Genomic DNA, 27,640 nt, shown 5'->3' with positions numbered 1-27,640 from the left:
GCATTAAAATCAAAAATATATATTCATGCCGAGAAGTAAATCACTATTGCACCATGGGAAATCTTTTCCACAAAAAAACAATGTTCTCTTTTTCATGTAATCGCAAATCAATAAAAGTATTTTCTTTACAGTTTAAACTTCTGAGTGCATCAAGGTAGAATTATTGTCATGCTAGATTTAAATGCCATTGACCTCCATTAAATATTAATTGTATATAAACTGTTTGGGAAACTAGCTTGCCAGAAAATGGACGTGATATACAATAAAGACATATTCTTGGTTATTTCGGTAAAGTCACATAGAAGGGAAACAATAAAATAAGAAAAATATAAAACAATAAAAACCACACCTGATTATGATTGCTTGTGTTGCAGTCGAAACGTCGTTATAATTTTTTTGTTTTATATTTTTATTATTTTATTGTTTCCCTTCTACGTGACTTTACCGAAAGAACCAATAATATGAATCCCTGCAGTCATGAAAGCTTTAGATTAAAAAATAAAGACACTTTTCTTCATAACTGAAAATGAAAAGGGAATTTAACTGGTCAGTGTGTGTATATATTACTTTTACATGTACGATCTAATTATGATATAATAGATGACACTATACCCTTTGGTTTTTTCGGTAAAGTCACGTAGGTAGAAAAATAAAATATAAAATAATATGTCACGACGGTTCGATTTTTATTCATTGTTGCTACCTACGTGACTTTACTGATAGAACCAAAGAGTATGGATTCCTGCAGTCACGAAAGCTTCAAATCAAGGTAGATGACACTATTGTTTGACTACATTAAAGTAGAGTATGTATATTACACACAGCATTCAATACACAGGAAACCATATACAGGTGACCCCCACACCAACGACCTAATTGGTTCCTGGATGACAGGCACGTGTTGAGCCGTCGTAAGTCGAACCATCATTTCCCTTAGGCGCAGCATTATACATTGGGGTTACATTCCTGGAAACCCATTACATACCATAAAAATACCAAAATTGACCACAAAAATAAAATGACCATAACAAACATTTATTGCAACTTAACATAACGTTTACAAAAATATATTAAGTAAAAACAAAGTCTTATATTTGAAAATTCTGAAGTACTTTTCTGTATGTGCATCACATTTCCTTTTCTCAGACAGCGAAAGGCAAACATTTAAAAAACATTAAAGAATATTTACAAAAAAAGCGAAGAGCGTTGTGAAAGAGATGCGTTCACTCTAAGGCGCACCAGCAGACAGATGGGCTATACTGTACATTGTACATACGGCGGAAGAGCAAAGCAACGCCATCAGGCGACGAGTTGGCACCATGACACGTGCAGACTCGTCGCCAATCGACTCAACGTCGGTAGCAGTCATTATGCGGTCGTAGATACGAGTTCTGGTCGCTACTGTGGAGAGTTTTACTGACTATAAGAAAGGTCGTAAAAGCGGGGGGGTCACGAGTCGAACCGTCGTCAGTCGGGGTCACCTGTACAGTATTGAGTTTCACAATACATTTGCATAACACTTGTAGTCATGCACCCGCTCACAAATATATATAATAAACAGTTGTTGATGTCGTCTGTGATTTGGCATGGTAATTTCTCCGAATTTCAGTCTAAGCCAATTTAAAAGTTTCAAGTTAGTTCCTCTCCTGTGTAATTATTAATTTGGAATTCAATGTTTTCTTATTTTGGCTCAATTTTCTATTTTAGCATGTGATCTGGAATCAATTAAGGTATTTTTTTTATTAGCAGTTTACTCTTTTGAGTGCATCAAGGTAAAATTATTGTCATGCTAATTTAGTTATGTTTTTCCATACTGTCTTAGATTTATAAGGGGTATGATCTATTAAATATTAATTGTACAGACATGCGTGATTGTTCACGCTTACGGTGGCTTTCAGACCGCATCCCCATTATTTTCGTCTCCCCCTTCCTCTTTTCCGAACATAGATGGACTCGTCCATCTGAATAACTGCCAAATCGCTCTCCGTGGTGCTAACGTTAAAAAAACCCGCCACTTTTAAAAAAAAATTCTTGCTGTGGTTTTCACACCTGATGATTGCTTGTGTTGCAGTCGAAACGTCGTGAGAATTTTATTGTTTTATATTTTTATTATTTTGTTTTTCTTCTACGTGACTACAGAAAGAACCAAGAATATGAATCCCTGCAGTCACGAAAGCTTTAAATCAAAATTGTACAGACACCGTTTGGGAAACCTCGCTTGTAAATAAGTAGATGTGAAGTACAATAAAAACGCACTTTTTTTCATAAATGTTTAATGTAAGAAAATAGAATTTAGCTCAGTAGTGTGCGTGTGTATATATTACTTAGGATTTATTGTACATATTTAAAATGTGTTACATACCAGTGAGCGCTCGACAACAGGGGGATGTTACAAAATTGGTCAAACCTTAAGAAGTTTTTGCAGCAACCAATAAATTGCATGAAAAACACCTTTAAAAAAATAATCATAATTTGATGTGGAACATCATGCAACAAAAGCAGGACATAATATAACAAAACATGGAAAATGTTGCTAAAACTCCAAAAATTGTATTCATAAATGTGTAATCCCTAAAATAGAATGATTAGGAATATGAGTGCAAATACCATACAGGAAATAAATAGTGAAATAAATGTCCATAAACTGTCGAGCATTTCCGTAACCTTACCTATTGGTTCCTACTGCCATGTTGAGGACTCGGTCTGCCAGACTGACCAATTCTTCTCATTCATGTTGTGTGCCGCCACCAAACTGCACATTCCCTTACTACTTCATTCCTCTCACTGCTCGACTTTGGAATTCCCTCCCATCATTTTGTTCCCAAATCCTTATAACCGTACTAAATGCAAGGAATGTCTTAACTGTCATCTATTACACTTTGATATATATATTGTGTGTTGCTGCTGGCTGTATTTTGAGCCTTTGGGCTCGTCTCCAGAGAATGTGGTAACAAACGAAAATTTGATGCAACAATAGTGGGGCTCATATTCTTGGTTCTTTCGGTAAAGTCACGTAGAAGGGAAACAATAAAATAATAAAAATATAAAACAATACAATTCTCACGACGTTTCGACTGCAACACAAGCAATCAGCATCAGGTGTGAAAACCACAGCAAGAAAATTTAAATCAAAATAGTCGGGCTCTTACAATGCCACGGTGGCATGATTTTATTGTCCTCGTTTGGTATGCAAGAGGTTGTGGGTTCGATCCTGACCCGGATGCCTGTATATTTGGAGTATGCACGTCTCTCTCCTCATGGTCATATTTATTTTTCTTTGGGTCCTCCGGTTTTTTCCTCAATTTAGAATCAACATACATTTAGAGTATTTGGCTGCAACAAATGTCCACATAAGCGCCGTAGTTGAGATATAATTTGTGGCCAGATCTCTTATGAAAAAGAGCTATATAGCTGAGTGGGTCTTACCTGGTCAAATAAAAATAGTTTATCGTTCCAAACAGCACTGGCAGCAGTAAGCACTGGGCTCTCGCTTCCACTAGATGGCCGAGCTGCAGCTGCACAAGCTGGACGAGCTCGACTGCCTCATCCAGGGCGTGCACTACATCGACTCGGTGGGCTTCAATGGCGTAGCCGAGTGCTACTACTTCTCAAACCCCACGCAGCGCGAGCGCTGCCAAAAGACCCCCTTTGTGCTGGGGGACCTGTACCCCCTGCTGCTCGTGAACATCGGCTCAGGCGTCAGCATCCTGGCCGTACATTCGCCCAACAACTACAAGCGCGTCACCGGCACGAGGTGCATCCCCTTGTTCTGTGCTATCATGTCCAAGGTTTTGGTACGTGGTATGGCTGGTTTTGCCAATCCGCTGCTAGATGAGAGGCCTCCCCTTGCCTCATAAGTCGTGACGGATATTTAGCCATACTTCACCACGCTGGTCAGTGTGACTTAATGGTAGTATTGGGAGTGCAGTACAAGTGATTCTGCTGCACTGCCATTTACTGCATTTGGACATTGTGGTCACTCATCCAAGCAGTATTCAGATTCAACCTGACTTAGTGTCTGTATTCTGGGTGATTTGGTCATAGGTCCAGGTTTTCATAGGTGGTAGTTATTGAGTGAATACACATAGCGCAGTTGGAAATATGGATATTCACGAGAAGGATATCACTTGGATGAGTGGCCCTCATGCATAGAACAGGTATTATAGGCTGCTGCGGGTCTACATTTTCATCAGAAATAAGTGCAAAATCCATTGTACTTATTATGTTCCAATTGTCTATAGCGATCCTTTAATTACGACTGCTTTTGTTGTTGCTGCCCTATTCGTTCTTGCAGCCTGGGAGGCGGCACGTTCCTGGGGCTCAGCTGCCTGCTGACGGGGTGCAAAACGTTTGAGGAGGCACTGTCCCTTGCCGAGAGAGGGGACAGCACCAACGTGGACAAGCTCGTGCGAGACATCTATGGAGGAGACTACGGTCGCTTTGGCCTTCCCGGCTCTACCGTAGCTTCCAGGTGGGTTCATTGGCTGCCCTTTTTAAGTCTAATTATCATAGCAATGTCTTGTGCAAGCGGTGTGCAACTCGAGCCATTAAGGGATGCCATCCTGCAGATTTTATTGATAACTTGAAATCTCCAAATGCTTGACCACCTGTGTTGAGGGTTTTGATTAAGTTATTGAGAGCTCAGTCGGACCACAATACCGGAAGGCAACTGTGGCCCTCGAGAACCGGAATTGTACACTCCTGGTTTCGTGTGTCGAGTCTGTGATATAAATACGGTTTTGAAAAATCAGGACATTCGGGGATATTCCCCATGACTTTATAAACTGCATAGTCTCGGGTATTCTCTCTGAAATCTCATGGTTCAATTACCAAAAACCACTCTCGATATATATGAATTAGACTCCAGTGTACAAGTTTTACTTGATGACTTGGTTCAGGTCAAGGCTATTGATTAGCAGTGTGAAAGACCGAGAAGATTGTCAGTGTGGCCACATTGGGTCTCATTCTATTGGACAATGAAGCCTTGCTCATCTGCAGGTCTGTATGATACAAAACTAGATTAAATGTTGCATTTACCATAATCTATAAGTAACCATTGTTATGACTGCATACAACCAAGGTGAGTTTGTGGGTATGCCACTATCTTAAGTGATGGTTCTGACAATAGATCACAGTTACGCCTATAATGCTTACGGGGTCCCAAGATCTTTTTCAGGTTGTATATTTGACATATGGTGCTCACACATTTAGCATGTATAACAGTAAATAATAATGTATAGCCTATTACCAGTTGACTGGTAAATGTGTTTCAAGTTGAGGGATTTTATAATGTGATGCCCATAAAAAATAGACCAAGTATTTGTAACTTTCCAACCCGCCCCTACTGGAAATCCATGAAAAAGAGCTTCATAGCTCATCGAATTTCTCCTGGATAAAAAAAGTCTGATTCTGAATGCTGCTTAGCATTTGCAATGTTTATATCCATTAATGTCAAATCTTCACAAATGTTTTTTTTTTCATTACTGTCTTTTATCAATCCAGTAAAATGGCACATTAATTTGATCTTTGTACATTTATAGTAGAAGCACCTGTAGATGGCAGCATGTGCATGTGCAAGGAGTATAACATGATTTTTCAATGTCACAGCAAGACAAAACCTATCAATAAAAAGCTAATTAAATCTTATTTTACTTTTTCTTAGCTCTTTAGGTAAAGTCACGTTGAAGGGAAACAATAAAATAATAAAATATATCAAACAATAAAAATTCTCACGACGTTTCAACCATAACACAAACGGTCATCATCAGGTGTGAAAAACCAACGGCAAGAAACATTTGAAGGAAGTGGCGGTTTGTATTTATTTATTTTTAAACGGTGCTTTTATTTATAAAAAACGTTAGCGCCACGCGCAGCGATTTGGCAATTTGTTTAGAAGGACGAGTCCATCTATGTTCTGAAAAGAGGAGGGGGGAGACGAAAAATTAATGTATGCTGTCTGAAAGCCACCGTAAGCATGAACAAAATGGTTTATCAAATCCTTCCAATGATTGCTAAGCCAGAATCCATCTTCTCGGTTGAAATTGTCTCTGTGCTTGTATATGTGGATAGCCTCATGAACGAATCTCTCATGGTAGCCAGATGGCTTACTTTACCGAAAGAGCTAAGAATATGAATTACTGCAGTCACGAAAGCTTTAAATCAATTTTTTTTTTACTTTGTCGGAGCCATTAAGGTGTGAGAACTATTTTGCAATGCTTGCCTGACCAGGATAATATTAACAGCAGTTACCGAGTGAGTATAGAAGATTTATTGCTCGTCTTCCTGACACATTAATGCTGATGCCAGCTTTGCTGAAACATTGTGAATTATTTTAAACATTTATAAGTAAATGTGCCTTTCTAACAGAGTGAAGAAAAACCAGATGTTAGAACAATACGATTGTTTTTCGTTTTTATCCATATACTAGCTTGTTAGCCCTCGGACGGAAGCTGTAATATTAAATATGTAAATTAACGTTTTATTGTGTGATTGTTAATTTTATTAGGAAATGTAGCACATAAAGAATATTTTCTTAACTTATTAAATGAAATTTAGGACTGTGGAAGATTTCTCGATATACGATATTTGGAAGCGTAAAGTAGACTTACGTTTTGTTGGACGTGCCGAAGAAATAAATAAAGGCACAAAATGCACTGTGATACGGCGTAGAATATATTTATTGCCTTAACTGTCTATAAAGATACGTAAAATCGAAAGCGAATTTGCATAAAAAATTATCACAGCCGCTTGACCTGCATTAGTAAAAAAAATCCAGGCACACATGAATAATAACGAGGGGAGGGGGGGTGCATGTGGAGTGACGTCATCTGCAGGACACACACACACAGCCTTTTTTGGCTCGTTATATTAGTTGCTGCGTAGATTTATTTATTAGCTTTACTTTACATAAAGAAAGGTCAAAATTAAAGCTTATTTGCGTAAACAAATTTTCGTTTCCGCTCCACCTTCTTCATGTGGAGTGACGTCACCCGTTCATGATTAATGTGGAGGACTCCACCTGTTCATGATTATTAATGAGGGGGCTGGTCGACGTGTAGTGACGTCACGCGCATTTCATACAGACATTCTTGGCTCATTATTAATTGGATTACCTTTATAAGATTAATGCATTTTTTAAGAATCAGTGGCAGTACAGAGACTGAGAAGATCAGTCTTATGCATGTAATATAATTTAGATATATAATTAGGATTATAACAATGCCTTCATTATGATGAAATTAAAAAAAGATTTGATAAATTAATATTAAGTCTTAAGCTCGCAATGTAGCCTAAAATTCCATAGGTAAAATAAAACTTTGTATTTGTATATACTACACATAATCCCTGTAGCCATAAGTGGCCACTACATTCATCACATAAAAAAAGCTTCTTGAATCCAAGTGTGAACCTAAATAACTAGTGGGTATGAATATTAGATGTACAATGAACACTAAACATTTTAGACAATTAAGTATAACTAATTATCGGCTTACGTTAAGCCACGTATTTTTACTAAGCTTATAATATAATGAATTCTGTAATGCAAAGGGTGACTGCAGTTTAAAATAATGCTATGTGTAAGTCACTAAATATATCTAATTACATGTTCCCAAAAATATTTTGAATATCCCTGATATATTACATTGTATATCATGAATCAGTGTAGTATTTTAATTCACTGCCTGTACTGTTCAGCTTAAGCAAAGCTCTTAATCATCATGTTCTGTGTATATGCTTAAAGAACGCCCTTCTCACCTACACTCATACAGATTTGTAACAGGTACCCACTTTGGACACGATTAGTTGATTTTCATATAGTCCAAGGGTCGGCAACCTACGGCTCGGGAGCCGCATGCGGTGGCTCTTTAAGGACTGCTGCTTCGTGACGTTTATTAAGACCACCGTCTCATATTCACAACGTGCATTGCGGCTCTTGAATTTTTTTTTACAGAACTCAATCTAGTCTTGAGATTGAAAGTGGAGTGAGCTTTAAACGTTCGTGTAAGTAGTGCACAGTAAACAACTACGTAATGTCACTTCCATTATGGTAGTGGGGCAAAGTTGCGTGCCTGTGACCCAGGTCCTTAGGCAGAACATGGTGACACCCTTGAAAAATGACACTGCATCACAACGCTTATGATTTACCATGCCAGTGCTGTCACATGATGCGGCTTTCTGTCACGCCAGCGCTGCAATTCGTTCTATCGCTACTTTTTGACACATGGAGAACAACTTGAATAACTTTGTGGGCACTTGGCTTTCACAAGCCAATTAAATGACTATCAAGGTGCACGCTAAATACAGGCTCTGGCTTATCCCTAGGCCATTAAATAGGTAGCAGGGTGGTCGAATGGCCATCATCCTCCGTTAATTGACATTGAGGATCTGCAATTTCTTTTTTCATCTCTGCAATTATTTTTTTCATCTCTGCTTTCTCGATGATGTGTTGTGAATTACAAATTACTGTTTTGTCTGTCCACGAAGAAAAATTGAGCCTTCTGCTTTTTGTTCCTTTTCACAGATATATGTAATGATAATAATCTTTTTTAAAAATTCCAAACTTTGTAAGAGACCAGTGTGTGCCCGTGCTGTGGTCAAATTTGCGAATAAAGTATGTGTCCACCAGAGGGAGAATGTTGCCACTTTTAAACGGCACTTCATATGCAGTCAAACAACTACCCAGATGAGTATAAAGGTATCTAGTACATGAATGTGGTTGTGACATTTGTTATGAGCTTTCAGAAGGAGAGCAGATACGCAGTGGTTAGCACACTGCACTAAGAACTACCTTAGTTCGATTTCCAGCCACAGCTAATATCATTGATAATGCCTGAACCAGTTTTGGGTCCCACCCTTCACCAACCCACACTTCACCAACCCACACTAACTAGCATGGTGGAGTACATAAAACATCTTACATGACTAACTATGGCATCCATAATTTGCTAAGAGATATTTGAGTAAGGCTATAAAACCTGCAGTTTGGAAAAAAAATGTTTTACCAGTTTGGCCACTGCTTAGAGAAAACTGTTTTTCTTGCTTTACGAGTAGTATCTTTTATATGAACATACATAAAATATATCCTTGAAACAGGTGGCTCTCCGATGTCAGGGTGCCGAGCTGGCGCTGCTGAGAATCCACTGTTTGATCTGGGCAGCGGCTCATGAGTAAACCGGGGTCTCTACCGTCCACAATTAAACCGGGGTCTCTAGCCTCATGAGTTGTTGGTCTCTGCCCGGACACAATGACCGTACAAAAATACGTACAAATAAATATGGTTTTGCATTTAATTAGGCTAAAATCCAGGTCTATTATTTCTAATGTATTTTGGTGTTTCTGTCATGTGACAAATATAGCCGGACAGGTGGGGAAATGTTGCCCCTGAGTTGCACTTGAGATTTTAAAAGCAGTTATGTGATATCTCCTTCTGTGGACTGTTCTCTAGCATGGGATACCAATAGCACAAGTGGGATAAAATTTCGGAAAGACAACAAAACATGATTATGACTCTGTGGTTGCCAGGCCCCCAACGTTTGCATTATTCGTTTTTTTGATGTATTTTCTTTCCACTAAGTTACACCATTTGTATTTATACTTGAAATGGTAACATATGAATGACGCATATACATTATTGCCCATTATAATCGGACATTTATTGGTTTTATGACAAAGGTAAATAAGTATTTGTGTACCATTTTATTTAACACTTAAAAAAATTACCAGGTACTGTACTGTAATCATTAACGCTCAGCAATTCCTGCAGGAATCGTATTAGAATCCTACAATGTGTTGGTTGGAAACGCATACAGGAATCTCAATATCTCTGCTATGGGTGATTCCCATGCTATCTCCATTCTCTTGACTCATTTGTATTCAGTTAGAGCTCTATCTTGTGGTTATCCTTAGAATTGCCTCAATGATTGCATTCATTTGAATAGAGATTCAGGACTCTCCATTGCATTTAATCGCGATTATTTGACAACCTAGCAGTCATATATAGGACCCCCATTCATTTCAGTGGTAACTCCGATCGTCATTTGTATGTATGTTCAACTTCTTTCGCAGAGAAGTTCAACATACATAATGGACCATTCTTAGGCGGTTGAAGAATTCCATTCTTTTGGATCGAAATTCAGTTATCGCTTTTGAATGAGACCCTTGGACTGCCTTGGAATTTTTCACAGCGTTTCTGTTCGTTTGAATAGCAATTCCTTGGTATCCACTTAAATGATTCAATTCTTGATCATGAAATTCACCACTAGATGGCATACTTTGGCAATTTCTCATCGAAATCCTGGCGATTCCGCCTATCTCACGAACCTATTCAGAGTCGCATGATAATTTGTTGGGTTCGCTCAGAACTAATAATCATATTAGTTGTATGGTTTTATTCTGTTACCCCATTAGATTCCTAAGTTATGTTTGCAGTGCATTCTTTTGACTGCCAAAGTACGACATAATCTGTTTACGTGTATACTGCGTTGGGAATGCCTCTTTCTCTCGCCTTAGCGAAATTCCAACAGAAAATAATTTTCAAAGCTCGCAGCCCACGTACTTTTCTTTACTTGATTAATCCCCATTTAATTTGGATTTCTCCATAAATCCTTCACTCAGACATGTAAGAATGTACTCCAGTGTTCTGCAATTTGGTACGACATGCACAAAGTGGGTGAAGTTTAAGTAAGTTACGTTTTGTGCCAAGGTTACCATGGATGCAGAGTTACACTCAAATGTTTGCAAAGTATCGAATTAGCTATGAAGAAACTTCGGTTTTACTTTGAATTGTTATTTTTTCAGTAAATCGTGGTATGAGTTTGGTGTATCACAGTGTTGTAGGAAGTTTAATATAGGCTTAACAATACTTGATGGTTAAATGAATTAGTTTACGTTTTAAATTCCTAGACTGTTAATGCCATGTATGTATGTTGAACTTCTTTCACACCGTATGTAGCCAACCATGCTTATTGGAGGTGCGAATTACATGTATATTCATAAACATCTAACCAACAACTTAGAATACAATACTTTGAGAACCTTTTTTTCTGAACGTGCCGTCAATTATATGTTCAAATATATTCACTTTTTAATAAATGTGAATTGCCAGTCTGACTGAAAATGTTAGTTATAATGGTGTGGCATGCTGGTGAGCCCCTTTGAAGGCAAAATACATCCACAGATTTAGGCTCATGAATGTCCGGTGCTTTTTTTTGTATACTTGTCACCAGAACATCTACGCCACATTTGTCAGCTCATAAAAAGATCTTTCTCTTTTAAAATGTTATGACTTCATAAGTAGTATAAACTTATAGTTGTATAGACTTATAGTAGTATAAACTTACACTACTTATACAAGTAGTATATACATGTTTTTTATAATTACATACAGTTCTAAACCAAGTAACAAGGTTTTCTTATGTAATGTACTTTCAACTTAAAAAATAATAGCAAATTCGGTAATGCAGAGCATTGAAAAACTTTGTCTTTTGAAATGCATTGCACAAGCTACATGATAAAATGCTGTCTAAAAAGAGAAAGTGGTTAGGGAAAATGATCGTGGAAAGTATCCTTTTGATCAACTTTCTCGATAACAATTTTCATTATTCTAAACACGCCAATGTGTCTTTTTTAAAGGACAGTGTGTATGGTTGACTCCCATCCCCGAGAAATCCACTACAAGTGCTCCACTGTTTAGATTGCTGACCTCCGTGCGAATGCTTGTCATGATTGCCGATGTACCTCTATGTTTGCGGACAGCTTTGGGAACATGATGTGCAAGGAGAGGAGGGAGGCAGTGAGCCGGGAGGACCTGGCCAGGGCCACTCTCGTCACCATCACCAACAACATCGGCTCCATCGCACGCATGTGCGCCCTCAACGAGGTAAACCCTGACCTTAAAACGTGGCTTTTCGTGGTCAGTACAATGAACTATTACTTTTTAAATAAAATATATATTTTACCAGGTAAGGCTTACTGAGCTGTATTGCTCATTTTCAGAAGTCACCTGGCCACAAATGATAACCCGACCGAGTGGCTTATGTGGAAATATATATCAGCCAAATACTCTAAACGCATGTTTCTAAATGTGGAGGGAAACACCGGATGACCCGGAGAATAAATTACACAATCACGGGCAGAACATTTAAACTGCAAATATACAGGCATCAGGGTCGAGATTGAACCCATGACCTGTATACCAGACGAGGTAGTTCACATCTCACCATCACAGATTAGGCGTCGTGGTAGTTTTATGCCTAAAATCTTGTCATATTAACCCTCCACCATCCAAAAAGATTGTCATGTGCGAATGTACGATATCATTTTGACCAATAAAGCTCCTCATCGGTGGCTTAAGACCCTTTTTGACTGAAAAACCCTTCACAGAGTTTAGATTTTTACATGAAACTTGAGTAATCCCTGTTTCAATTACGACCATCCTTGAGCAGTAAATGAGGCCTTTTTGTCATTTTTCTGTCAACCTCTTCTCAATGGAAGGTGACTCTTTCTCTACTGCTATTCTAGCTGTTGCTCGGTGATCCCCGCAATCAGACTGCTCAATTTTGGTCTTCAACGGAAACAGTGGGCAGCACTCGACCGGATCCATTCAAACCACAGAACGTGTAGGATACCTAATGCACAAGTGAAAAGTCAAAGACTTTCTTGTGTGCAACTGCAGCTACGAACTCCAACCCATGGACCGTGTAGCTTTTGCGCAGCCTGAATGTAAATTTTAAGGCAGTGTATCTGCACTCCTCCAGCTCCCAAAAAAAGCAATGAAATGGCTAAATCATTTACAAATGATATCTATTAAATTTCGATTTAAAGCTTTCGTGACTGCAAGGATTCATCTTCTTTGTTTCTTTGTTTTATTTTATTATTTTATTCTCATTCTACGGGACTTTACCGAAAGAACCAAAGAAGAGTATCTATTAGTTGCCCTTCATAGGCCATATGAAAAAAAGAAGACCCCCATTGTCTGCAACTCACTCCCTCTGGTCATACACAATGCTGACTTGACCACCCCCTGTTGAATTCCAAACTTAGTACTTTATAACTCTACCTATGACTGACCATTTTCTTCTATTTTCTTAATTTCCACCTTTTCGGCACTAAAATCTTCTTTACATGCAGCCTACTCTTTCTAACCTCCCCTTTTCAAAAAAGTTGAACCATAGACTTTCTTACTTAATGATTAGCTGCTGTGGATAATTAACATTGTATTGTTTGTTTTCACATAAACAGATGCCACAGATGCCAAACACAGTGTGCAAAGGATGTATTGTACTCGTTTATAGGAGGCAAGAGCACTTACTGGTAACTACAATAAAAAAAATAACAAGTTTATTTTTACAATTATAACATTAAGACCTTTGTTTCTCATCCAGCCTGCTCTAGCTAGCCACTTCAATGAAGTTGGCTTTTAACATATGTTTATATAACCTCTTGACATAACTGCCAATAATTAACATTGGTCATAAAAAGTCAGACCATAAGCATATTCCAGATCCATTGTGGAACGTAATACACATTATTGGTTCTTTCGGTAAAGTCACGTAGAAGGAAAACAATAAAATAACAAAAATATAAAACAATAAAATTCTCAAGACGTTTCAGGTGATGATTGCTTGTGTTGCAGTCGAAACGTCGTGATAATTTTATTGTTTTGTATTTTTATTATTTTATTGTTTCCCTTCTACGTGACTTTACCGAAAGAACCAAGAATATGAATATCTGCAGTCACGAAAGCTTTAAATCAAAACATAATACACAGTTAAAGACTGTGTATGCACCGTTTCTTAAGGATATTCGCAATGACAGCATGATGTCATGTTACAACACACTGGGGTGACATTCCATGTGCTTTGTAATGCTATCCTACAGGTTAATACACTCAGTATAAGCTGAGGCTGAAAATGCAATCTGTGTTTCTACATCACTGTCAATACAGTCTCATGGTGTAAATGTAGCAGGCCATTGCATCATACTTTTGTTAAGCAGTGTCGAACAGGAATAATTCATTTCCAGTTGGAAATAAATTATCTATCTATTTTCGACCCAAAAATACAAGTATCGAATAGCTTACCCAAAAGTATGTTTTTAATACGGTATAGATGCTGCATTTGATATCCACTTTTTCATTAACTGAAGGCCATAATTCCAGGGTGTGGGGGGATGTGTTGGAAGGGGGGTGGGGTCTGGGTTTAAAGGGGGCATACGGGGGGGGGGTGAGGGGGGGGCACTCCAGGGATGGGGAGGTGGGGATGTTGGGGGTGGGTGACCATCGTTCTACGATGAGTACTTCCACGAGCACAATACATAAAAAGAATACAAAATTAACTCGCATTTGCTACAATTGAAATAACACTGTTCAACAATGTATTAGCCACGCATTATATATACGATGCATTGAATTGCCAGAGGCTTGAATCATTTCAGACTATTTTTCAGGTCTCTACAGTTAACTGGGCAGTTTACCCTGTTCTCTCGGCCTCTTTACAGTGCTATCTTGTAGCCTCAATCAAGCAGCATTGTACAGGGCTATGAGAGAGCAAGGACAGCTCTTCAAATCATTAAAGGCTTCAGCTCGTAAAATGCATCTCCACATCCATATGTGCATCTTCGTAGACCTTGTAGCACCCTGCTTTAAAAAGCATTCTATTTTACAAATACTTTGTGTAAAAGAATGTTTCATTGCATGTGTTGCACTAACCCCCATGTAAAACACCACCATGTGCAATATAGCGAGGTTTACATGGTCAGTTCTGCACATGCACATTGATAACAAAATACATACTCCAGTTTTTCCCTTTTGTTAAGCATTACTCAGGGTGTGCATTTAAATCCGATTTTTTTCCTATTCCTACCGCGAAGGTTTTCACGGTTGTGCTGTGTTGTTCAGCAGTCCATGCAGCAAAACGTTGGACATTTTGCGGTACAACGTGAAAGCACATCGGAGAGAGCTGTTGCTGCGCTGTTGATTTCCCATTGTTACTGCCCAGTTAATTAGCTTGCTTCAATCAACACTTGAAAAAGGAGAAAAAACGATTCATCAGGCTGCATTGTGTTTTATACTTCACAAAACAACTTGATCATACGATCTGGCCATGGTATTAAACATTTTTCACACTGAACCTATTTCAATCGCAAATCAGCTTGGCCTTCCAACAAGCAAACAACTCGTGTTGATAAAGAGCGATACAAACATGTGATGTGTTTTGAAAACGTAAGATTGCTGCACATTTTTTTTATAAATGTGCCACAATTCTTTTGCTAAGTTTTTAAATAATTTGAGATTAGCCATCTGGATGTAATTTGGTCATACTGATGACCATACTCTGATATGTTAATCGAGATGCCAGCATTGTTGCCCTTGCTATTCATCAGAGAGTTTAATGGGATGAATCATAATGATGTCAAGATGGCATGCACAGCATGTGTCTTATTGGTTTCATCCCAAGGTAGCAGTGTCTCCAAAAACCTCAATGCAATGTTTTTAGAAGTCTGGCCAAAACATTAACTTAAGCTAAAGATCTAAAGTTTTAAAGGCATAAATTTTGATTTAAAGCTTTCGTGACTGCCGGGATTCATATTCTTGGTTCTTTCGGTAAAGTCACGTAGAAGGGAAACAATAAAAGAATAAAAATATCAAACAATACAATTTTAAAGGCATGTTTGTTGTATAAATTGTAAAAGGTAATGTCCCAAAAAGGTCCGTATTCTGAGCATCAAGCTGGCTGGGATCATTGTTTATGATAAAATTGCTATTGGACAAACAAAACGAATCAATGTGGTTGATTTGGAAAAAGTGCAAGGTGGGTTAGACGACACTTTGAAGCTAGCTGCTCAGAGGCTGGTGTGAAATACAGTATGCATTCAAATGAATGTTTCAAACTCTTTAACTCTATGCTCATATCTGAGGTATGCTGATGTGCAGTTCTTACTATAAGAAGTACATATATAGTCCTACTCGTGTTCATTGTCTGCACAATCTATGTCTGCAATCGGAATATCCTTCCACCTAATTAAATGTCCTGCTGAGTGCAGGAAGTGTACTTGTACTCGTTCCAAGAATGTAGGCATTGAATTACAAGCCCCTTTGGTTTGACCGGATGCTAACTTTGGTAATGGTATAACATTGGCTCACCAAACTGTTTTGACCAATTAAACTTGTGTAACACTGCCACATTAGTTTAAGGAAGTCGAATATTGCGACTTGCTTCCAGTTTTGATGGTTAACATTACAGACTAAATACATTTTTATTCCCATTCCAATGTACACAGTAAATAATTGCACCATTGTAGTTTAATTTCTTATTTTCTTATAAAGCAATTACATGATTTTGTTGATCTTTCCTTTGCTTATCGTCACAATAAACCAAGCTCCTTGGCATGCCATGTTTCTCCCCTTGACGTTGGGCATGTGGAATGCGAACAGAAAATCGATCGGGTGGTGTTTGTAGGAAACTTCCTGCGAGTGAACACGCTGTCCATGAAGCTCCTGGCCTATGCCATGGACTACTGGTCCAAGGGCCAGCTCAAAGCACTGTTCCTGGAGCATGAGGTGAGTGCCTTCATCCTACAAACAGGGCAATGGCTTTCTTTAAATATGTTTAAGTCATTCCCGTTAAAAGTAGACAGGCCCAAAGTACGAAAAATGCCAATGGCACCCACATCCTTTGGTAGTTAGTGATGTCATGGCAGGTAGTTAAAGCACAGAGTCAGATGAAGCAGCCTCACTCAGTTGTTGAGCTCTCACTACCTGATAAAGCTCGAAGCAGAGCGAACCATGAAATCTTGATGTTAAATTCAGTCATGAAAAGTCTCAAGCCACCGGTTCGCTTTATTGGTCAGAATTTGATCAACACATTGACATGTCTAAATATTGCATTTGTAAACATGGCAACCTTGTAAGGTGGTGGAGGGTTAGTGACAATAATTTTGGCATAAAACTACCATGTGGCCAAACCCACAAAAAATATGGATCAAGACAAGTCAAGCAGGGAACTTCCCATGGGTGATAGCTAAAAGCACACCACAGTGAAATTAAATCTCCTGTCATCTTTCCCTAATGGGATACATACGTTTGATATACCAATAAATATAACTCAATATTTCGTATTCTTTGTGCCATAACATTTTAACATGTTAATCATTCTAAACACATCCAAATTGTCCTTTGGGAATTGCCATTTTGTTGGAAAATTTGGCCAATGTTTTGAGAATACTTTGCAATAATTTTAATTGCCATTCAGTTTCGATCAATATAATAACCAGGGGAGATCTACACATGAAGTATCAGCAACAGCCCTAAATGGATCCCTGGCATACTTTCAGATCACCACTAACCATGGTCATATGCTTGACTCCACCTACCATGTCTCTTAGCCAAGAGCTTATGTCACTTATGCCATGTTTAAAATGGGTTCCCTGATTTTAAATTTTAATATCAATGCATACCTTTGGCATAGATGAATAGACGTCAAATGCTACTTCTCACGCCCCATGTACAGTGTTCTAGGTTAACACACAAACAAGCCATTTCTGTTGATATTTTTATTTATTATTGTACATTCTGGGTAGAAATGTTTGCCTGAAGTGGGACGATGAAGCCGGTTTGGAAGATAACATTTGTCTCAAACGTTTTATGTCACAAATATGGGTGTAGTAATAATGTGAATACACTGCATACGTGCTTTTACTCAGCACATGAAATATGGATGCTGTTATGGTATAATGGTGAGCACACTGGACATGGAATCCAGATGTCGCCATTTCTCCTGGCGCGACAGTTAGAACAACGGTGCATGTTTATTATTTCCCTCCCCCACTTCTCTCTACCCAGCAGTGTAAATGGACACACTACAATTTGTCTATCTGAAAGTTGTCTGTGGTGGGGTAAAGTGTGGGTACTCCCACTTACTCCAAGATGTCGGGATAAAGTGTTTAGCATCTAGTCGAGGCAATTCTGCCAGCAGTGGCATTGACGCAAGCAAACTTCACATGAAATATTAAATTGTCACGATTCTTACATTCACCCATCATACAGGCAACAATGCAGCAATACATTAAACCACGTTATTATTTCCTCTGTTTTCTCAATAAAGCAAATTGATATTTGCAGATAATTGGCTTAAATGAGCATTGTACAATAAGACTACATAGTGGATAGGTTTGTAAGTAGTAATTACCAACCTACCTTGTTAATCTGAATAAAGCATTTCTTTTTCAGAGTTAATGTCTAAATATAAATGCATTTTAATCATGTTATGTTAAAACCAGGGAAAATGTGTTATTTTATAATTATTTTCAGAATATTTTATTTTGTTTATTAATCAAGCATTACATAAAATGGTTACCTATTCGGTGTTGTTGCAGCTGCTGTAAAGGGCAGTCCTGTCATTAAAACAACAGCATGTAATGTCGGAATTCAGTCAATCCCACATGTGCCATGTTTATTTAGTTAAACATATTCTCAAGTTACTTTAAATAAAGGTCAGCATTCATAAAAAAAATTCTGGTTATTGTGTTTTTTTGATCATGGTGAATTCAAAGGGAATTTAGGGCAGCATTATTCATACATGCAGTGATATTTTTGCTATAGCAAATTTAAACTTTAATTGAAACTATGGTACAGTATAGCGATAATTAATTATGCTAAAGTGTTAATTGACATTTTTAACTTGGACATACCTAAGACTATCTTGTTTTTCTCAGTGACCCTATTAAATTTTTTGGCTCCCCGAAAAATAAATATTATTTAAGTAAAATTATTTACTTTTCAGCTTTGATTTGTCATTTTTAATATTAAAATGCATGATTAATGGGCAACAATACAGTGAATATCAAAAAGCGAATGGAACTGTGTGATACGATATTGCATTTTTTGTAACTATGCAAGGTATGCATAGAGGGGTAACCCATTATAAAACATAAATTAGACGGTAGTTTGAATTTGGTCAATAAAACGTTACGCATGCAACTCGAACTTGGTGCTGTGGTATGAATAGTTATCCTATGAGTTTAATCTCTCTCTAAACAGCTCCATGTTTGCCGTGGCCTTGGCATCGCATCACGGTTTCAGAGTCTGAGGTGTTCCCCAACATCTCAGGTGTGATTGCTCTAAATGCTTATGTTATGTGCTGTTGAAGATCACTCAAGCTTTAAATAAATAAATAAACTCTCAAGGGTATCAAACATTTTTTCTCAAGCAGTTCAAACTGCTTTCCATAATTCATGAATAATGGATGATGACCTCTTTGGATAACTTGTACATTACATAATGCCAGTAGAGCAGTCTTCTTATAACCATGATGTTAGCAGTGCTTCTCATGATGTTCCTTGCTGTTCTGTGTTGGCAGGGATATTTTGGTGCTGTGGGAGCTCTTCTAGAACTACTGAAATCCAACTAAGGTGCAAGTCCCTTCACAGACTGCACCCACTCTGACCTGTACTGAGACCTCACTGTTCATAATCTGAGCAAACACCGGTGCTCAATGTGCTACCACACTTATCGGGAAAATATGCGAAAACAAAGCCGACACAAGGTTGCACTAAACGATGGCTCACCTTACAGCCATGAGTATTGAGCAGTGGTCAGAGAACAGACATTGCTGTGTTCTTTCTCGAGTTCCAGACTGTCTGGGCCAGGTTGTGGCCACCCTTTGCATGTTGTTCTCAAGCGTATAATTTGAATGCAGTGGTCATTGTTTAAGTTGTGTATATTATCGTTAATGTGTAATGGCTGCTGTTACTCAGACAATTCACTAAGGGCCATGCATTCACATGCATGAAAGTGAAGCACCACCTTAAATCTCTGCCGTAAAATCTGAGAGAATTATTTCCCCCTTAATTGGTTGATGGTATATAAGGCCTGTATGAGCTGTAACCTCGAGTACATTTCATAGCCTTTTAGGCCCTCGCATTTGTTGTTGTATATTTTTGTGTGAAAATTTGTTTCAGTGCACACTTTGCCAATCTATTTACTTAAATCGTCACTTGTTAGGTTACATGTGCCTTCAATTTAAAGATAACCTTTCCATTGAAAATACCAAACTTAACTGCTAAAGTTATATTACAAAAATAATACATTGCAAAGCGCCCATATATTACAGTTACCAATACTGAAAAACACAATTGGCATCTCATACAAATTACAGAACTCGACCACTTGGAATACAGATGGATGATAGTCACCCAATGATCATCTATTGTGTCATTTGATTCATACTTAAGGCAATTAACGTATGTTTGAGGATCAGAACACCAGGGTAGGCTGATAAAAATTCCCAGCCACAGTCACGAGCCTTCACTTATGAGGTTTGAATTACCAAATAAATGCATGTCTGAAACATAGTTATAAATACTTCATTTCCTTCATGCCCTTCCTTTTATGTTTAGTGATACGTAAATAAATTTGGCCTGATTTTTATATTTTAGCTTGGATTTTTTTGTTTAAAATATATTTGTTGTCTTTTTTCCCCAATTGCAAATGTGATACGAGCATCATGTGATGAGTAGCAACGGCTGTGGGTCATAGAACGGCCCACAAGCAATCTTTCACGGGACTTCTGAAAAATCCTTACCAGTGGCCTTTCATTTACAAAGTAGGGGGAATACTTTCCCAAAAGCTCTGCTATGAGATTGATGCATGACAGTGATAAATATATTAAATATATTAATTTTCAGAGCCCGACTTTAGCAAAGCAAGAGCTTTATTGATCACCAGGCTGATGAGGGTTTAAATAGTTATTTAGTGGCTTTCCATGTAAGAGTACTGCATACGTATTTCTATGGATATTCAGGAGTTGGATTATATTAAGTTACTCTAGTTCACTTAAAACATCGCTGTCATGTTATATAATATTAACGTTTTGGTTATACAAAGCAAAGGAGTAGGCAATGAAGTTAACAAAAAGACACTCCCACAACCCTTCTGCAACATACTGTTGTTTTCCTTGAGCAATCTAAAGTTTTTCATCTCCACCAAAAGCATTCCTGAACATTGACTTCCATTTATTTTGGTTAAGGAAAAGAATTGGGAGTGTGATGTTACAATGGAAACAAAGGCATGCTTTGGTGTTAGCACGAGTCAGTTTCTCCCAACATCCCCTTGTAAGTACTTTGACTCATCTGTTTAAATATTTTACTTTTTATACATGTTTTTTAATTTACTATAATGAACTAAGAATGTCTGTGTGTCTGACGCATGACATCACGTCGACCAGCCCCCCTCATTAATAATCATGAACAGGTTACATCCTCCACATGGACCCCTCCTCATTAATAATCATGAGCAGGTGACCTCACTCCACATGAGGGTGGGCGAGGCACGGCGCCTCCTCCCCCCTCAGCGTCAACTTACAACCCTCACTACAAAGGCAGAACCCTCATGTCACGCGATCTCCGTAACGCTATTGAGACATCGAAGTAAAAGGACGTCATGATGAACAAGGGATTATAACCTTGAAATGAAATAGGTCTGTGTCACCGCGCCCTTACAAATTGCACACGAATTGATGCAATGAATATTACGTCACGGTCTGCTTTTCGCTTGCAAGTTTCAAATTTACTGAAATACAGCCGTCCTTGGACAGGCAAAAGGCTAGTTATATTTATTAGTCAGCCTCACTTATATTCTTTGTGTCTTTTGGTAAGTCACGTAGATGGGTTCAAAGAAAATAACAAATAACTATGACGTTTAGATCGCAACACAATTGGTCGTCATCAGGAAAAAAAACTTTTTTTATTTTCTTTGAACCTATCTACGTGACTTTACCGAAAAACACAAATAATATGAATTCCTGCAGTCACAAAAGCTTTAAGTGAAGATTCAGCCTGACTTAGTTTAGTAACTGACATTCTACTGGTGGAAGTGTGGCTGTACCACCCATAGCATGCTGCAAGTCATTAACTATTAATAACAGTTGTGTCAGTTTATCAGAGGTACGTCTTCAAGGTATTTTTGTAATACCATGCAACAATTGACATGGAAATTGAGCACCTGTGCACCCCGATGTTAGTCTGAAAAAAATACAAGAGAAAAATTTACGAATGAGGACCAATAGCTTACATCGACTGATGTGTTCCTTGCACACCGAATTTGGCTTTTTATGCAGCATATCTGTGATGTGCGGTCTGTTGTGTTACAGTATTTCCACATTTCATTGCTATAATGACAGTTCAGAAAATGTATAAAGTTCTGCTTGTTCAGGATAAAGATGTCAAGGTCATTTACTTTTTAGCTCCTCTCTGTTTATAGCCCTGAGCCAGCCGTGAAGATTCCCCATTCGAAATTTGACATCAACATGGAGCAGTTAATGCACGTTTTTGAGCATGCCTCTTAATTGTGTAAATGGCATCAAACTACGAGTCATTACAGTGCGTTTAAACAATAATATTACTATTTAGCATGTGCATTTGAGTCCAGTATTCGTAGAGTTGGAGCTCGCAGAATTTGGTCATTGCTAGTTGTAGTATTTGTCTTCTTTGGTTCTTTCGGTAAAGTCACGTAGAATGAGAATAAAATAATAAATTGATAAAATAAAATAACAATAATATTCTCACGACGTTTCGGCCACAACACAAGCGGCCTTCATCATTCTACGTGACTTTACCGAAAGAACCAAAGAAGATGAATCCTTGCAGTCACGAAAGCTTTAAATCGAAATTGTAGTATTTGCTTCCCTGGGGGGGGGGGGGGGGTTACTGAGGGAGGGCGTGACGTGAACACTGTATCCATTGTCCCCAAAAGAAAATAATAAAGCAGTATAATTCTCTGCGTTGGTTCTAATAGTCCATATTTTGACATTTTTAATCATCTTCATATTCTTTAGCTTGTTTTTACACTGCCAATGTCTCAAAGCGTAGTTTCCAATCATAACACACCTGAAAGGGCATTTCAGTTATTTTAACTTGACTTTGAGATGTTTGCCCATGATTGGAGCCTCTGTGTAGAAATTGTCAACATCACCATGGTTTATTTAATATCGGTTTTGCTATTCGAATTTGGTTAATATTTTGTCAGTGATTGTGTATGATGCAGATCTTTGTAAAATTACTTGAACATGTATGCTTACAATTGTGTTTGTTAAATTTTGATTTAAAACTTTCATGACTGCAGGAGTTCATATTCTTTGGTTCTTTTGGTAAAGTCACATAGATAGAAAATAAAAAAAATAAAAAAACTCACGACGTTTCGATCGCAACACAAGCGGTCGTCACAAGCGGGGTCATCATTAGTTGACCGCTTGTCTTGCGATCGACACGTTGTGAGTTTTTTTTTTATTTTGTTGTTTTCTATCTACGTGACTTTACCGAAAGAACCAAAGAATATTGTGTTGTTTTGTTTTAAAGAAAGCATTTGGATGAAGGTAATATTTCGTCATCCAATGGTTGAAAGCAGAGCAGTCTTTTAAGGTTTAAGTTGCTTCAAAAAGGTACAATGTAATATTCCATCGATCATGTTCTTTTATTTCCCACAGACTGCATTATTATGTGGTAATAGTAATTGTGAAGGATTAGGGTTGGTCCAATATTAGTGTTAAATGTATGATTTTGTTTAACTTGAACAGCAATACAGTAATACATTCTTGTATTATAATAAATCTCTAATTTTGCATAGCATCAATTATGGTAACAAATACTGAAATATTAACATGTATGAAATAATGATATTGCTTCATACTTGGACATTTTGCATTATATTAAAACATGTAAGGTTTGCTAGAAAGTTTTGCAACAATACTATACAGTATTTGTAAACAGTCATGTATATTTTTAGTATTTATATTTTGAGCCTGTATGCAAAGTACAATATCCTGATATTAAGGTAACTCTTACTATGGCATACATATATCATATTAGAGCCAGCATATCAGATATGCCCATTCATTGTTTTACAAGATAATTTTTATTCCACACTTTTAAGAGTACATTACTCAACATCAACATTAATTACAGATATACAAACAATATTCTAGGCCAGTGGTTTTCATCTCATGGGTCGCTCCCCCAGGGAGGTCACAGAAGCCGTGTGGGGTGGGTGGGGGGTGTAGGCTGCAGTATGGATACCTAGAAGGAGAAATGTTTGTCAGCAGGGTATATCGGCGTGCGTTGTGGCTTCGGAACAAACTCATACACAACATGAAACAGATGGCTTACTGGTCCCCACTTTGACTCGAGGCTTGGACATCTTATCCTGCTTTATTGTTTACTTTCTTGTTTTTCCCCTCGCACCTCTGATGACTTAAGTACTGTACGAAAGAAGTTCAACATTCGTCCTGGGGGGATGCAGGGACCAGTGGACTTAATTATTGGCCCACCTTTCTAAAAAGGCTGGGAACCACTGCTCTAGTGGGTAGGTCAGTCATGAGCAATTATTAAAACACCGAAATATTTATTACACTCCTAATATTTACATTTTAACGCACTGTTTTTGAATTGTGTAGGGGGTATAGGAAAAAATGTCTGTACACTTTTGAAAAATTTTGGTAATATTGAGATATGTTCTATTAATTAGTTCAAAAAATGTTAGTTACCCATGACTGAGGCTCTTTGCTATGAGCCATGCCTGTACATGATACATTGTACAGCCCATTTTCTCAATCTACTGCTGGATGAATGCCTCCCCGTGCCTTACAGGGGATGTGGGATAATGCTGGTCGGTGCGGGTTGGTAAAGGCAGAAGGGGGGGAGGGCGGGGTTGTAGAAAAACAGTGGATTTTTCTGCACTGCCGTCTACCGCGAACAACGCTTATTACATTGCATTTCATGCATGGTGGTCACCCATTCAAGTACTATCCAGGCTCAATCCTACAAATATGATATAATGCCCACAAATTGCGTTACATCATTAGCATGCCAAAAGTCTGTAATATGCACATTAACAATGTTTTTTTACTTTCTTGCAATTAAATCGGCTTTTGTACCCACCTTAATCGACTTACCAAAATATTTTTCAGTGATTGATTTTCAAACACGCAGATTAATTTCCTGTAAGGCACACAATAGGTATGTTCTTACTTAAGTTGATCATAATGAGCTCACCAAAGCACTTGTGTTGCTCGTGTTATCAGCCTTGGAACTGGTATAATACAAAAAGATTGGATTTGTAATTCCTATTAAATGTGAGGATGAAGTGAACACTGGCTAATATCCATATGGTAACCTCTTCTTCGTATGATTAATTTTTGAAATAAATAAAAATTGCAAGAGTCCTGTGAAATGGATTTCACTGTGATGTTAAGTGTTCCCACCAGACGCTCATAATTTCACGCCTGTAAAAATTACGTTTCAGGTTCTTTCTGTCACGAGTGCAATGCCTTTTAACATTTTTCTGATTTTAATGAACAATCAACACAATGGTTATGTACAAAGTAGTCTAGCCCTCTGTCAATCGACTGTTGCATGAAAACCCATCCACATACTGTGTTGGTCATGAGCGTTTGACCATTTGTTATTTTAATCCGTGCTGGTTGGTGAAGTTGTGGCCCATAAATTATTCGGATATCAATCGCAACATATGATAGGTAGCCTTGGCTGGGAATTAAACTCAGACAGCCGGGTTCATAGTGCATTGTAATGCTTATTGAGTACAAGTGGTATATTTGTCTACATGAACTACATCCGTTCAGAGTTGGTAAACTGCAATTGGGGCTGAGCACGTTGCAATCCATGCAGTGAGTAAAAAAAAAGTGCTCCGTTTTTTCATTTCAAAATTAGTCATTCAAAGTGAAGGAAAATTGGTCAGGATTGAATATCTTGATACAGATTTCTGACTTGCTCGAACATCACTTGTATCAAATTCAAATAACATTGAATGATGACCTGTTTCATTCACCAATACAATTTATGTACACATTTCAGATTGATCAGATTGGGCCGTTGAAGGCACAGGTAAACCCATGCATGTGGATTAATCACAATTCAAGAAACTGCACTAATTATTATTTCTGCTCAAACAATTCAACATCAGTGAGCACCTGTGCCATACGTTTACATTTTCTAAGCCATGAAAATATTGTACCCATAGCAAATGAATAGCTGTCCTGAGTGTGCGAACCATAGGTGTAAATCATCAAGATTGGCTTCTGGTATGTGTATGTCACGTAAGTGCCACTCGTTTAAATATTTTCATAGCTCTCGGTCGCTAAGAACAACTGTTTGGTTGGGTGAAAATGCATTAAAGTTTGAATGGAGGTTATCCAGAAGTTGCTGGCATGACCATCTCCAAGCCTCTGTGGATTGTGCTCCACATAATGAATACCTCTTCTGTAAAGAAACACCATTCTACCAACACGTAATACCCATCTTCTGGGTTTTGCCCCTTCTATGAACCTCGATGCAGAAGTGTAGTGTAACATTTAAGCGTTGTACAGAAACGAATCCTTTTATGTACAGCATACTCTTACAGGCAATGAATTGCAATGCACACTTCATAAGTACCGTCATTCATGAAAAATGTAAATGTGTTTCTAAAAATGTAAAACATACGCATGATATATTTTCCTGTTTAGTGCAATGTTCTAACAATCTGTGTTTATATATGTATTTAAAGCTATGTAGAATATGTTGTTGTTGCAGTGTTGTCATTGTATATATATATTCATATTGTGATTTTACACTATTAAAATGGACCCCAAATTTGCCATTTTCCCGAAACGAATCAACCAATAATCAATATTTTTTGATAGCTGAATACATTGCATAATTTAGTAATACAAGTCTCTTTCCTGGAGACTTAGAGCACTGCATGTGCTTTATTTGGTTTACCTTAAGGGAAATATTCAGGAGTTCAGTGTTTCTACAGCGATATGAAATACCTATGCGTGCATATATACACTCCCTGTAAAACACGTGCACCAAATGGTGAATGCAACTTTAGATGGGATTGAATTTAGATGTTTTAGACATCCAAATTTGTTACAGCTGTAAATGTCTTTGAAATATATTAATGTCAGTTCTCAATAATTTGATCATTTCTGTGGGGACCATATTGGAGACTTTGAGAACAGTTTGCTATACTGATGTCTAATATGGTTAATTGCATGATTTGTTTTTAAACCTTCAAGGTAAAAAAATGTTATTTTATCAACCCACATGTTGCCTTTTTATTTAGTTTAGTCAGATTAACTGTAAACAAAACAACTCAATATATTTTAAAATAGCAAAGTAATGTAATAATGTTCATATGATTAATGTTACAAGGCAGTGTATGTGTCCTTTGTGATTCTGTATTTTAGATTTCAATTGTGTGCAGCGTTGTCAAATTTAATGGATGTGTAATTTAGGTATTATGTTAACTAAAATAAATTAATGCAACCGGTTTGGCCTCTGCTTCTTCTGTTTGCATGGTAACAAGTGGAATTTGTGATATGAAATGTACTTTTCTAGATTTAAAGCTTTCGTGACTGCTAGGATCCATACTCTTTGGTTCTATTGGGTAAAGTCACGTAGGTGAAAATAAAATAACAAAAAATCACAACGTTTCGGCCACAACACAAGCAGCCTTCATCAGGTGAAGGGACGAGACGGTCTGGAGGACAGCGCTGGAGTGGGAGAAGCCAGGCTTAGATCACGACCTTTAAGCTGTGTGAGAAGAAAAACACAAAGTGCCTTGACAAAGGAATTAGCATATAATTTAGCA

At 37.8% G+C, this 27,640-nt stretch overlaps 1 protein-coding gene across 2 annotated transcripts in view; it reads left to right on the top strand.

Moving 5' to 3' along the window:
- Nucleotides 1-27,319, top strand: part of LOC116947394 (pantothenate kinase 3-like) — a 42,081-nt gene extending 14,762 nt beyond the window's left edge. Inside the window, exons 3-8 of one of the 2 annotated variants that reach the window (XM_032963077.2) lie at nucleotides 3,501-3,754; nucleotides 4,295-4,471; nucleotides 11,755-11,878; nucleotides 16,433-16,558; nucleotides 19,356-19,407; nucleotides 25,861-27,319. In XM_032963077.2, the coding sequence (XP_032818968.1) occupies nucleotides 3,501-3,754; nucleotides 4,295-4,471; nucleotides 11,755-11,878; nucleotides 16,433-16,558; nucleotides 19,356-19,406 (732 nt within the window). In that variant the 3' untranslated portion in view covers nucleotide 19,407; nucleotides 25,861-27,319. Of the gene's footprint in view, nucleotides 1-3,500; nucleotides 3,755-4,294; nucleotides 4,472-11,754; nucleotides 11,879-16,432; nucleotides 16,559-19,355 lie in introns of both variants that reach the window. The other variant, XM_076070443.1, reaches the window with a different exon arrangement.
- Nucleotides 27,320-27,640: the final 321 nt, after the last annotated feature.

The sequence above is a fragment of the Petromyzon marinus genome, chromosome 29 (assembly GCF_048934315.1).
Source record: "Petromyzon marinus isolate PM22_M1 ecotype Great Lakes invasive population chromosome 29, UKy_Petmar_22M1.pri1.0, whole genome shotgun sequence".
Classification (NCBI taxonomy): domain Eukaryota; kingdom Metazoa; phylum Chordata; class Hyperoartia; order Petromyzontiformes; family Petromyzontidae; genus Petromyzon; species Petromyzon marinus.
Note: the sequence above shows the minus strand (reverse complement) of the source record. Positions and strands in the feature narration are given on the sequence as shown.